The 14,557-nt window shown below is 43.0% G+C and overlaps 1 protein-coding gene across 2 annotated transcripts in view; it reads left to right on the plus strand.

The window, feature by feature from the left end:
* The window catches only part of NBL1 (NBL1, DAN family BMP antagonist), a 28,740-nt gene that overhangs the window by 11,550 nt on the left and 2,633 nt on the right, over positions 1-14,557 (plus strand). For both annotated transcript variants that reach the window (XM_028741597.2, XM_077931095.1), the window contains exons 2-3: positions 11,059-11,253; positions 13,914-14,025. In XM_028741597.2, the coding sequence (XP_028597430.2) occupies positions 11,087-11,253; positions 13,914-14,025 (279 nt within the window). In that variant the 5' untranslated portion in view covers positions 11,059-11,086. The remainder of the gene's footprint in view (positions 1-11,058; positions 11,254-13,913; positions 14,026-14,557) is intronic.

Below are 14,557 nucleotides of genomic sequence, written 5' to 3' on the forward strand. Positions count from 1 at the left end.
CAGAGACATCACCTTGCCAACAAAGGTCCGTATAGTTAAAGCTATGGTTTTCCCAGTAGTGATGTATGGAAGTGAGAGCTGGACCATAAAGAAGGCTGATCGCCGAAGAATGGATGCTTTTGAATTCTGGTGCTGGAGGAGACTCTTGAGAGTCCCATGGACTGCAAGAAGATCAAACCTCTCCATCTTTAAGGAAATCAGCCCTGAGTGCTCACTGAAAGGACAGATCGTGAAGCTGAGGCTCCAAGACTTTGGCCACCTCATGAGAAGAGAAGACTCCCTGGAAAAGACCCTGATGTTGGGAAAGATGGAGGGCCCAAGGAGAAGGGGACGTCAGAGGACGAGATGGTTGGACAGGGTTCTCAAAGCTACGAACATGAGTTTGACCAAACTGTGGGAGGCAGTGGAAGACAGGAGTGCCTGGCATGCTCTGGTCCATGGGTTCACAAAGAGTCGGACACGACTAAACGACTAAATACACAAATAATAATAATAATAATAATAATTTATTTGTACCCCACCCATCTGGCTGGGTTTCCCCAGCCACTCAGGGCGGCTTCCAACAAAGATTAAAAATACATCAAAATGCCACACATTAAAAACTTCCCTGAACAGGGCTGCCTTAAGATGTCTTCTGAATGTCAGGTAGTTGTTTATCACTTTGACATCTGATGGGAGGGCGTTCCACAGGCGGGCGCCACTACCGAGAAGGCCCTCTGCCTGGTTCTCTGTAGCTTTGCTTCTCTCTTTTTTTTAAAAAAGATATTTATTAGCATTTTCACAAATTTTATAAAACATAAAAATCACAAAAAACACAAAAAGAAAAATCAAAAATACATACAAAAAAGCAAAAAACCACATGTATAATTTCATGTTCATGTTCATGAAACTTACTTTCCCGACCTCCTCATACCTCCCCTTACTGCATTCCATTCTCTAATTAATTCTCTTCAACAAATCCTTCCCTTAATTTCTATTAAGTTTTTAAGCTTTCTTTTCATATTCACATAATAATTGCAGTTAGCAACCCCTTAATTTCAGAATCAACATCGTCTTAACATTCAACAATTTTACAATATTTCTTAAGGTAGTCTTTAAATTTCTTCCAATCTTCTTCCACCGACTCTTCTCCCTTGTCTCGGATTCTGCCGGTCATCTCTGCCAGTCCCATATAGTCTATAACTTTCATCTGCCATTCTTCCACGGTGGGTAGTTCTTCTGTCTTCCAATACTTCGCGATAAGTATTCTTGCTGCTGTTGTAGCATACATAAAAAATGTCCTATCCTTCTTTGACACCAATTGGCCGACCATACCCAGGAGAAAGGCCTCTGGTTTCTTTAAGAAGGTATATTTAAATACCTTTTTCATTTCATTATATATCTTCTCCCAGAAAGCCTTAATCCTTGGGCACGTCCACCAAAGGTGAAAGAATGTACCTTCAGTCTCTTTACATTTCCAACATTTATTGTCAGACAAGTGGTAGATTTTTGCAAGCTTGACTGGGGTCATGTACCACCTATAAATCATTTTCATAATATTTTCTTTTAGGGCATTACATGCCGCAAATTTTATACCGGTGGCCCATAACCGTTCCCAGTCTTCAAACAAAATGTTATGACCAATATCTTGTGCCCACTTGATCATAGCTGATTTAACTGTTTCATCCTGTGTATTCCATTCCAACAGCAAGTTATACATTTTTGACAAGTTCTTAGTTTTGGGTTCTAACAGCTCTGTCTCTAATTTTGATTTTTCCACCTGAAAACCATTTTTCCTACCGGACTTAAAAACCTCCATTATTTGATAATAATGAAGCCAGTCTCGCACTTTATCTTTCAATTTCTCATAACTCTGCAATTTCAATTTGTCCCCCTCTTGTTCTACAATTTCCCAATATTTCGGCCATTTCGACTCCATATTAAGTTTTTTCACGGCCTTCGCCTCCATTGGAGATAACCACCTGGGAGTTTTGTTTTCCAGCAAATCTTTATACCTGGTCCAAACATTATACAGTGCTTTCCTGACAATATGATTTTTAAAAGCTTTATGAGCTTTGACCTTGTCGTACCACAGATATGCATGCCATCCAAAAGTATTGTTAAACCCTTCTAAGTCCAAAATGTCTGTATTTTCCAGAAGCAGCCAATCTTTCAACCAGCAGAAAGCTGCTGATTCATAGTAGAGTTTAAAGTCTGGCAGGGCAACCCCCCCTTTCTTTTGCATCAGTTAATATCTTAAATTTTATTCTGGGCTTTTTGCCCTGCCAGACAAATTTAGAAATGCCTTTTTGCCACTTCTTGAAACAGTCCATCTTGTCCACAATTTGTAGTGTTTGGAACAAAAACAACATTCTAGGCAATACATTCATTTTTATAGCTGCAATTCGACCCAACAAGGAAAGCTTCAACTTCGACCAAATTTCTAAGTCTTTTTTCACTTCTGTCCAACATTTTTCATAATTATCTTTGAATAAATTCAAATTTTTAGCTGTCATATTAATCCCCAAGTATTTCACTTTCTTAACCACAGTTAGACCTGTCACACTCTGAAACCTCTCCCTTTCAATAGGTTTTAAGTTTTTCTCCAAAACCTTAGTTTTAGTTTTGTTCAGTTTAAATCCTGCCACTTGACCAAAATCTTGAATTAGTTCTAGAACCCTTTTTGTACTAGATTCTGGCTCTTGTAAAGTAAGTACCAAATCATCTGCGAATGCTCTCAGTTTGTATTGTTTAGCTCCGACCTGGACCCCTTTAACCAACTGGTCCCTTCTAATCATATTTAGCAAAACCTCCAGGACTGATATAAAAAGTAGTGGAGAGATTGGGCACCCCTGACGTGTTCCTTTTTCTATCCTAAACTCTTCTGTAATCACATTGTTCACAATTAATTTTGCTTTCTGTTCTGAGTATATTGCACCAATACCGTTTTCAAACCCTTGGCCTACCCCCATCCCCCGAAGATTCTTCTTCATAAAACTCCAAGAAATATTGTCAAATGCTTTCTCCGCGTCCACAAATATCAAAACTGCTCTAGTATTTATGTTCGCTTCTAACATTTCCAAAATGTCAATTATATTCCTTACGTTATCTGACAAGTGTCTTCTCGGGAGAAAGCCCGCTTGGTCCCCATGAATCTCCTCCATCAAAACTTTCTTCAATCTCTTAGCCAAAATGTCAGCAAATATTTTGTAATCCACATTCAATAACGAGATGGGGTGGTAGTTCTTAAGTTGGGTCTTTTCTGTCTCTGTCTTCGGTATTAGTGTGATATAGGCCTCTTTCCACGAATCCGGTGCCCTTTTCCCCTCCAAAATTTCATTACAAACTTCCTTCATTGGTTGTACAATCCATTCCTTCAACATCTTATAATACTTGGAAGTAAGCCCATCTGGTCCCGGGGATTTGCCCAGTTGCATATTTTGAATGGCACCTTCTATTTCCTGTTCAGTTATTTTCTGGTTCAGCCCTATTTTACTTTCCTGGGAGATTTTTTGTAATCCAAATGTCTTAAGGAATTGGTCCATATCTTCTTCCTTCTGCGGTCCTTGTGAATATAATTGTTTAAAATAACTCTGGAAACAATCTCTAATTTCATTTGGCTTATAAATACTCTTTCCTTCCACCTCTAGACTTGTAACTGTATTAAGTTTTTGTCTTTTCCTCATTTGCCAAGCCAGAAGTTTACCACATTTATCCGCTGATTCAAATGTCTTTTGTCTCATTTGTTTAATTTTCCATTCTATTTCCTGATTCATCAATTCCATATATTGTGTTTGATATAACTTGATTTCTCTCAAAATCTCTTGGGACTTTGGTTTAGATCTTAATTTCCTTTCCCCATCTTTTATCTTTTCCAAAATCTTGTCCTTTTTCTCATTTTGAGTTCTCTTTTTAATTGCATTTTGTTGTATCAGAAATCCTCTCATAACGGCTTTACTTGCATCCCAAATTACTCTTTTTTCAACATTAGTGTTCATGTTTATTTCAAAATAGTCTCTCAGAGTTTTTTGGGCCTTTTTATAAACTTCTTAATCTCTAAACAAGGTGTCATTCATCCTCCATCTGAAGGTACCAGTAGTTGCTAGTTTCATCTCCATTTTTACTGGGTTATGGTCGGACCCTGTAGCTTTGCTTCTCGCAATGAGGGAACCACCAGAAGGCCCTCTGCGCTGGACCTCAGCATCCAGGCAGAATGATGGGGGTGGAGACGCTCCTTCAGATATACTGGACCAAGGCCATTTAGGGCTTTCAAGGTCAGCACCAACACTTTGAATTGTGCTCGGAAACGTACTGGGAGCCAATGTAGGTCTTTCAAGACCAGTGTTATATGGTCTCGGCGGCCACTCCCAGTCACCAGTCTAGCTGCCGCATTCTGGATTAGTTGTAGTTTCTGGATACAGTACCCTTCAAAGGTAGCCCCACGTAGAGCGCATTGCAGTAGTCCAAGCGGGAGATAACTAGAGCATGCACCACTCTGGCGAGTAGTTTGGGTACTGGGGATTGTACCTCGGTGAGATCAGCGCTGTTAAGAAATTGCAATTCCCAGGATTCTCCGTGACAGTTAAAGTGGCGTCATGGTGTTTTAAATGTACAACGCCACACTCCCTGCAGGATTAAACGCCCTCAGAATGAGGATACAGTGGTACCTCAGGTTACATACGCTTCAGGTTACATACGCTTCAGGTTACAGACTCCGCTAACCCAGAATACTACCTCGGGTTAAGAACTTTGCTACAGGATGAGAACAGAAATCGTGCTCCGGCGACGCGGCAGCAGCAGGAGGCCCCATTAGCTAAAGTGGTGCTTCAGGTTAAGAACAGTTTCAGGTTAAGTACAGACCTCCGGAACGAATTAAGTACTTAACCTGAGGTACCACTGTATTTTAGCAGCTCTGGGATAGGAGCACAGGAAACCTTCACACCAAATCTTCGCCTAAGTACAGTGGTACCTCGGGTTAAGAATTTAATTCGTTCCGCAGGTCCGTTCTTAACCTGAAACTGTTCTTAACCTGAAGCACCATTTTAGCTAATGGGGCCTCCCACCGCCAGAGCACGATTTCTGTTCTCATCCTGAAGCAAAGTTCTTAACCCGAGGTACTATTTCTGGGTTAGCGGAGTCTGTGACCTGAAGCGTCTATAACCTGAAGTGTCTGTAACCCGAGGTAGCACTGTATTATTGTCTATAGTTGCCCTGGCTTCCTGGGGTTCCTTTCCCAGCCCTCCCTAGCGATGCTAAGGATTTGAACCCGGGACCTTCTGCATGCAAAGCAGGTGTTCTGTCGCTGAGCCAGGGGCCCTTTGCAGCTCGCTGTTCTGGACTGGCCTCCACCCGGGGTTAGGAAACAAGGCCTTCTGGAGAAGCTCAAGGGCATGAGCAGAGTCTTCAACAGGATCAGGCCAGGGGCCCATCTAGCCCAGAATCCTGTTCTCACGGTGGCCAGCCAGATGTCTCTGAGAAGCTCTCAATCAGGAACTGAATACAAAAGCTCTCTACCCTCCCATGGCTTCCAGAAACTGTCACTTAGAAGCATCACTGCTCTGTCCATCAAGACAGAGCAGAGCCAGTAGCCACTGATATAGTCCTCTCCTCCATGAATTCGCCTAATCCTCTTTTAAAGCCATCCAAGTTGGTGGCCATCACCGTTTCCTGTTGCAGCGAGTTCCACAGTCCGACTACGCGCTGCCTGAAGAAGTCCTGTATTTTATCTGTCCCGAGACAAACTTCTGGTGCATCCCGGACAGCGTTCGAAGACTCCCATTGTTCTAGGCGCATTTTGCGACCGGGAATTTCATGAGCGCGAGCAGTTTCTGAGCTCTGGGAGCGGTGCTAGGCCTAAGATTTCAGATTAATTGATTGTGATTTTATGTAAACTGTGTGGTTTTTACTGTTGTTAGCTGCTCTGAGCCCGGCTTCAGCTGGGGAGGGCGGGATATAAATAAATAAATTATTATTATTATTATTATTATTATTATTATTATTATTATTAATTGCAGAGTGGAAGGAAAGGAGGACCTTTTCCTGCCCCACCCCTCTTCCAGCTACTCTCTGAAGACTGGAGAAGACATCCTCTTATGAATATTGGGGGGGGGGGGCAGGGGAAGTATGGCTTTGGCTTTCTGCAGTCTTCAGATGAGGACTAGACCATGTGAAGAATGAATATAAGATTTCAGCCGCAGTTCGTTCATTTTCAGCTTTGTATTCTTGTTATTAAAAAAAGGCTCACCTAGACATTCCGTTGTTGCTCCCATAACCTAGGTTTAAGGTGCCATTTAGCTCCTGCCTTTCCTATCTCAGTTTCTAACACTGATCCTGAATCTAAGGACAGTCCCAGATTTGATCGGATCCCAGAATGTCCCGCTTTTCCTTAGGTAAAGGTAAAGGGACCCCTGACCATTAGGTCCAGTTGTGGCCGACTCTGGGGTTGCGGCGCTCATCTCGCTTTATTGGCCGAGGGAGCCGGCATACAGCTTCTGGGTCATGTGGGCAGCATGACTAAGCCACTTCTGGCGAACCAGAGCAGCGCACGGAAACACCGTTTACCTTCCCGCCGGAGCGGTACCTATTTGTCTACTTGCACTTTGACGTGCTTTCGAACTGCTAGGCTGGCAGGAGCAGGGACCGAGCAACAGGAGCTCACCCCGTCGCGGGGATTCAAACCGCCAACCTTCTGATCGGCAAGTCCTTGGCTCTGTGGTTTAACCCACAGCGCCACCCACGTCCCATACTCACTTTTCCTTAGGACACCCCTATTTTCATCGGAGAAATGTTGGAGGAGTTATGCAACCCCCCGAGCCGAGGAGTTAAGTAACTAGACAACCTTTAGAAGACGTCTGAATGCAGCCCCAGTATAGGGAAGTTTTTAAAAAAACATTTAATGTTTTATTATGTTTTATATATATGTTGGAAGCTGCCCAGAGTGGCTGGGGCAACCCAATCAGATGGGCATGATATAAATACTGTACAACAACAATAGAATAGGATGTCGTTATTTTCATCAGAAAAAGGTTGGAGGGTATATGCTTAGTGCAACATCCCAATGCCATTTCCAATGCTTGTATGGCGACATTTCCATCAGATCATCCTGGGTGTAGGAGTTGTTGCTTTCGATGTTGTCCTCTTTCCCCTGAAAGCTCCAGGCCTGCTGACATCATCTGTCCGTGCGGGTCTGAGCTCGCATGACGGAAGGGAGATCTTTATAAACAAGGCTCAGGGAAAGATTGGGAGGGTGGTGACTGAGGGCTGCTCATGGCTTTGCGTCTTGGCTGCCGTACAAGGACGGTTGGGCAAGAGTCCGTGTCGATACATGTCTGTTTGGGTACCCAGTTGCATCTTGCCTGTGTACCCGAGACCGGTTTTCTGCCCGTGCCAACGAGGAGTACAAAATCCTCTTGGGGCAAGTCTGTGCAGGGAACCCCAGCTTGACATCTTGGCGCAAAGACTTGCAAGTGGCTGGTTGTTTTTTTAAAGGGCACAAGTTTGCGAAGCCAAGAAAATAATAATGGACCAGTCCTTTAAAAAATACGTCTTGTAGCTGAGCAAACCTTGAAAATGGTGTGAGATGTTAACATGCAAAATCAAGGAGAGCCAGAGAGTTTACCGAGTATACTATATCTTGTAATATTTTAAGACCACAAGAAGAACTTGCTGGATCAAGCCGACAATTTGCCTAATCCTCTTTTAAGGCCATTTGGTTGGTGGACGTTTCCCCACTTCCTGTGGAAGTGAGTTCCACAGGTGTTTTTAAAAAATCCGTCCTAAATCCTCCAACATCCAGGTTCACAGAGTATACACAAGTTCTGATGTTATGAGAAAGGGAGAAAAAACCCTTTCTCTATCCGTTTTCTCCATGCTGTGCATAATTTTATAAATTTCTATCATTTCGCCTCTTACCTTTTCTCTGAACCAAAACACTCCAGCTGCCTCAACCTTTCCTCATAAGGGAGTCGCTCCCCACCCACCCACCTTTGTTAAATTTTTGGGTTGCCCTTTCTTCAGAACCAGTTCCAACTCTAGAATATCCATTTTGTACACGATATTCATAGAATCTCAGAATTTCAGAGTTGGAAGGGCACTCCAAGACTCATCTAGTCTGACGCCATGCAATGCAGGAATCACAGCAAATGGGGAGGTACCACAGATTTTGTATAACGGCATTGCAATAGTGGCAGTTTCATTTTCAATTTCTTTCCCAATGGTTATGGATTTCATAGTACTCCTGAGAACCAATGGCACACATTCTTTATATTAGAAAGTGACAGTTCCTTCCCAACGCTCCGGTCAGATCAAAATGCTTTTGATCACATAGTTATAATGGAGGCAGTGAAGGCAAGTGAAGGTCAAAGTTTAGGGATGATTTTACAGTTGCAAATCATGTGTTGAGGATGGCGTCTTCTTAATTGCCGCAACAGAGCTTGTCCAAAACTTTCTCTTTCCTTCTGTTGACCATAACACACCAGAACCAAAGGAGCTCATTAATTAATCATCTAAAGCTCTGGTTAATTGATCTGCTGCTTTAAAGCTTGCCAACGACGTTTTGAGGACACTATCTTTTTAACTCTGGTTTGTTTTATTTGATGTTTTAATGAAGTCATAGGCAAACTCAGCCCTCCAGATGTTTTGGGACTATAACTCCCACCATCCCTGACCACTGGTCCTGTTAGCTAGGGATGATGGGATTTGTAGTCCAAAAACATCTGGAGGGCTGAGTTTGCCTGTGCCTGTTTTAATGTGTTCTAAACAGCTTTGAATTATTTTCTTAAAAATATAAAGCGTTGTGGAAAATAATAATAATAATAATAATAATAATAATAATAATAATAATAATACCACCTCGTTCCTGGGAGAAAGGATGGAATAAAAATAAAAATGGACTACAGTGGTATCTGGGTTTACAACCATAATCCATTCCGGTGGTCCGTTTGTAAACCAAAACAGGTTATAACCCAAGGCACGCTTTCGCCAAGGAGGCTTCCCAAAAAAATAAAATTGTTCATAATCCCCCAAAAATGGTTTGTAATCCAAAAAAAGGTTTCAAACCGTGATACGCACTTCCAGGTTTGACGTGTTTGTAATCCAAAATGTATGCAAACCAAGGTACCACTGTATTTGGCAGCATGAAGAGACATATTACCACTGTCTCAAACCACCTGAAAAATTATCACCCCCATGTAATTTATTTTAAATTCATTTTATTTTTTGAGATGGTGATATTGCTTCCCTTCATGCTGGCGAAGAGCCAATTTCTTCACATTCTGCTGGTACTAAAGTCAGAAAAGCATCCCAGGAAGATTTTTCTGTGGTCAGTTGGCAACCAGGGATGCTAATGTGAATAAAATATTGAGGGGGGGGGCAGGTAAACCCCACCCTGTATATAGGTCACATGATGTTCCTAAGGGATCTAAAGGGATGGAAGTGAAGAACAGAGGTAAAGGAGAATTAATTAACAAAAGAAGTGTGGTTTAGGTGGTGGAAGTCTTTTAAGATATTTTAATTAAGATTTGTATGTTATAATGTGTGTAAGTGAATTACTGTTTATGGAAAACAGCATTTTCTTTTTTCCTTTTTTCATTTCTTCTTACTCTTTATCTTCTTTCACAGTTTATGTTTGGCAAATATGTAAATAATTGTGTTTTTGCAGATAATGTCTGGAAATTTGATTGTATTATTCAATATATATATATATATATATATATATATATATATATATATATATATATATGGTCACATGATGCAGCACGTGCACACTATTTGAATGGCAATACTCATTAATTTTTAGTGGGGGGTGGCCCCCTCAAATATTTTATGGGGGGTGGGGTGGAGGGACCTCGACCCCTAGGAGTTGGCTCCTATGTTGGCCACCCTCTTCCCCCAAATACATTTTACGCCAGAACTTCCTAGTTTGTCTTGCCCTGGAGCTCCACCTACTGGCCACACACTGAAACATCAGCCTTCTGTTAGAAACATGGGAAACTGCCCCATGCACACACTAACTGGCGTTGTTTCTCCAAGGGTTTGGGACAGGGGGTCTCTGGAGATGCCAGAAACTACACCTGGGACCTTCTGCATGCAAATCAGATGCTCTGCCCCTGAGCTACAGCCCTGTCCCGGCAGAACAGATGCTTGAGAATATCAGTTGCCAGCAGGGAAGAATTGCTTCTGTATTCGAATCCTGCTCTCAGGTTTCCCATAAGAGGCATCTGGTCAGGCCCTGTGAGAACAGGATGCTGGACTAGATCAGCAGGACTCTTCTTCTATTCTTATGCCCCTAATCCACACGCCAGCAAGCAATTCCCACTCACCCATGGCAACTCCCAATCAAGTCCTTCATTGTTGTTGTTTAGTCGTTTAGTTGTGTCCGACTCTTCGTGACCCCACGGACCAGAGCACGCCAGGCACTCCTGTCTTCCACTGCCTCCCACAGTTTGGTTAGACTCACGTTTGTAGCTTCGAGAACACTGTCCAACCATCTCTTCCTCTGTCATCCCCTTCTCCTTGTGCCCTCCATCTTCCCCAACATCAGGATCTTTTCCAGGGAGTCTTCTCTTCTCACGAGGTGGCCAAAATATTGGAGCCTCAGCTTCAGGATCTGTCCTTCCAGGGAGCACTCAGGGCTGATTTCCTTAAGAATGGATAGGTTTGATCTTCTTGCAGTCCATGGGACTCTCAAGAGTCTCCTCCAGCACCAGAATTCAAAAGCATCAATTCTTCGGTGATCAGCCTTTTTTATGGTCCAGCTCTCACTTCCATACATCACTAATGGGAAAACCATAGCTTTAACTATACGGACCTTTGTTGGCAAGGTGATGTCTCTGCTTTTTAAGATGCTGTCTAGGTTTGTCATTGCTTTTCTCCCAAGAAGCAGGCGTCTTTTAATTTCGTGACTGCTGTCACCATCCACAGTCATCATGGAGCCCAAGAAAGTAGTGGTGATTCTGTATTGATTTGTTTTGGATGTTGTAGGTGATGTCAATAAAGGTTTTACGCTACGATACGAATATATAATGCAGATTCTTCTGGTGTTCTGATGCTTCTTATCCTTCTCGAACCCCTTTCCCCCAGTTCTAGGATTTTGTCAGAAAAGGCCAAGATGCTGAAGCTCCTGGTGACCACCCTCGTCCCATCGTTGATCCTGGCGGCGCCTCCTCCCATTAGCAAGCTGGCCCTCTTTCCCGACAAGAGCGCCTGGTGCGAGGCGAAGAACATCACCCAGATCGTTGGGCACAGCGGTTGCGAGTCCAAATCCATCCAGAACAGGTACAGTACGGGGCCAATGGATCCAACATCTCCAGATCTCCCATAGCCATCTTCCCCAAGCTGTGTCGCACTCCCAACTTCCACTGTAGCCTTATTGGACTTTACCAATTGGTAGGGTGAGCGTTGCTCCTGGACAGGAGGAAGGAAGTCAAATGACACTGAGGGTTGGTTCAGAGAAAGAGTTCTTTATTTCTGCTCTCCGGAGTAGCAGAAAGGCACTTGCGTGGTCAGTCCACAGCAAGTCCAAATAAATGAGAAATTTCATGCAGTATATATATCCTCCAGGCACCCTCTTCCCCCTTCCCCAGGAATCCAGCCACGTCAGCCTATACACGCAGGTGGACATCACAGATGTTCCTGCTCCAGTACTCTTAACCATAAAAGGGTTTTCCTTCCTGTACTTCTGACCATAAAAGTGTATTCCTGTTCCTATACTCTTATCTTGGAGCAAGAGGTCGCCAACTCCAAGAACACACTCTGGCGCTGTTCCCGAACTAGGTCTGTGCGTCAAAGTGTGTTCAGAATGTAAGATAAGACCTAGATGTGCCATCCCTACTCCACTGGAACAGCCAAGGTCATCCTTTGCCATGACTGATAAAGGAGAGAGCTTTGTTTATTCAGCTGTGTTCTTGTTATGCATTTGCTCAACAGCTTGTTAATGCATTTTAGAAATGCTCTCTTGGAGAAATAAGAAAAAGGGGTTTTTTGAGTCAGTTTCAAACTGACTGCACAGAAACCCATTTCTTCACCACCAGCTCTGGCCAGCACGACTCTGGAAATTAACTTCTGCCTCTTCCTGCTAACGTATCACAAGTAAAAGCATCGTGGCTGTAAACCGATTTGTGATTTTCCGCCGTGACGAAAAGTGGCACACATGGCACTGTTAATAGTTCCACATTTGTAAGAACTCAATTTTTTAACATGGCAGCACCCAGCCTTTGGAACTCCCTGCCTATTGATATAAGACAGGCCCTGTAATAATTTTCTTTTCTTTAATTTACTATACTGCTTTCAGTGGCTGCTAAAAAAATGTTGTTGTTTAGGCAAGCCTACGCAGATATGTAGAATACCCACATGTATTCTAATGTTTTTTAGGTTATTTAATTTTTAAAAATGTTTTAAGTTGCTGTTTTTAACTGTTTTCACCAATAATTTTGTTTTATTCTTATTGCAAATCGCTTTGAGGTGGGTGTTGTTGTTGTTGTTGTTGTTTTTACAATCAAGCACTATATAAATTTTATGACATCAAACAAACGCTCGAAATAAAAGAATAATAAATAAAAAATGTTGAGAACCCAAGATAGCAGGGTTGTAAAACAGGGATGTGGAATCTATGGCCCTTGAGCTGTTGTCAAAACCATGAGTCAAAACCAGCAGGCCTAATGGTGAGGGGAGATGGGAGTTGGAGACCAGAAACAACTGAAGTCAGAGATAGGATGGAGGTAGCTGGGGACAGTGAAGGCAAGTGATGGTCTCGTTTGGGGAAGGGGAACCTGGCATTCTCCAGTTGTTGTAGGACACCATTTTGCTCTCTAGCACCACCTGTTGGCCATGCTTGGGCCCGGCATGACCAATGGTCCCCTTCCCTGTATTAAAGGTAGCTAGGGGCAGTGAAGGCAAGTTATGGCTAGTTCTAGCTGCTTTCAGACTTCAGTCCGCAATGGATGCAGCCAGCCTATTGCCAGTGGCCAGAGTTGTAGTTGAGAAACCTTTCAAGAGCTGCAGGTTTCCCATCCTTTCATTAAAAGATGTCAGAGCTGGGATGGAGGTAGCTAGGGGGAGTGAAGGCAAGGGATGGTCTCTTTTTTAAAAATATACATTTTTATTAATTTTTTTAACTTATCAGTTCCAATAGTCATACAACATAACTTCTCATCTTATACAATATTTTTAGACTTCCATAACACCTCTGATGATTTTCTGTTCTTTATCACTTATTATCCATTTCTTAATTTCATATTACCTTTAATTATCCTTGACTAATAATGCTCCTCATGATCTTTCTTGCAATATTTCAAATAATTCACCTTACAAAACTTCTTGCAAACCTACTTGCGTAATCTGTTCATCACCATTGCTTTTCAAATAATAGTTCGTAAATTTACTCCAGTCTTCTGAGAATCTCCGGTCCCGCAGGTTTCGAATCCTTCCTGTTAATTTATCTAGTTCTGCATAGCCCATCAGTTTCATCCTCCATTCTTCTTTAGTCGGTAGTTCTTCTTGCTTCCATTTTTGTGCCAATAATATTCTTGCTGCTGTCACTGCATATAGAAACAACTTACAGTCCTTTCTATTTATATCATCTCCTACAACGCCAAGTAAAAATGCTTCTGCTTTCTTAATTAAGAGGCAAGGGATGGTCTCAGTCCACTTGGGAAGTCTGGCGCTCCTGAACACCGCCCTCCCCAATTTTGAACCCAACCCTCATTTTGCTGGCTTTTAGCACCTTCCTAATCTTCACCTACTGCGTTTCCATGTGCTGCTCTGGTTCACCAGAAGCGGCTTAGTCATGCTGGCCACATGACCCGGAAGCTGTACGCCGGCTCTCTCGGCCAATAAAGCGAGATCAGTGCCGCAACCCCAGAGTCAGACTCGACTGGACCTAATGGTCAGGGGTCCTTTTACCTTTACCTTACCTAATCTTCACCTCTTGTCTGCAGAGCCTGCTTGGGGCAGTGTTTCAGCTACAGCGTTCCCAACACCTTCCCACAGTCCACCGAGTCCCTGGTGCACTGCGACTCCTGCATGCCAGCCCTCTCCATGTGGGAAGTGGTAAGTAATGCCGCTCAGGATGGAAAATTGTGCGGCGATCGTCCAAGAAGGGCTGTCCGCTGAATATCCATTAGCATCCCCTCTCTAATAAATAAATAGATGGAATATTCATGTGGAGGGGGGATTCACTGTGGGGCAGCAAGTAGGGGGCTAGAGTGGGAATCACAACTGGGAAGAATGTTGCTGTTGCACCTGGTTGGCCGATGTCAGTACAGGATGAGGGCTAAGTAGGCCACTGGCCTGATCTGGTAGCCAGACTTAAGTTTCTTATTACAAGATGTTGCGATGGGCACTACCTGCAATGGCTTTAGAAAGAGGATTAGAGAAATTCACTAACTGTGATCATTATGCTCTGCTTGTATGGTTGGAGGCAGCAATTATTCTGAATTCCAGTTGCTACAAAAAAAGCAGGAAGGCGAGATCCTGTGTGCATGTTGGTCCCTGTGAGAACAGGAAGCTGGACTAGATGAAACTTTGACCTGACCCAACAGCAGAGCTCATGATGTTCTTAGATGTTGATGATATATTATTA

This window comes from Podarcis muralis, chromosome 7 (assembly GCF_964188315.1).
Source record: "Podarcis muralis chromosome 7, rPodMur119.hap1.1, whole genome shotgun sequence".
Taxonomy (NCBI): domain Eukaryota; kingdom Metazoa; phylum Chordata; class Lepidosauria; order Squamata; family Lacertidae; genus Podarcis; species Podarcis muralis.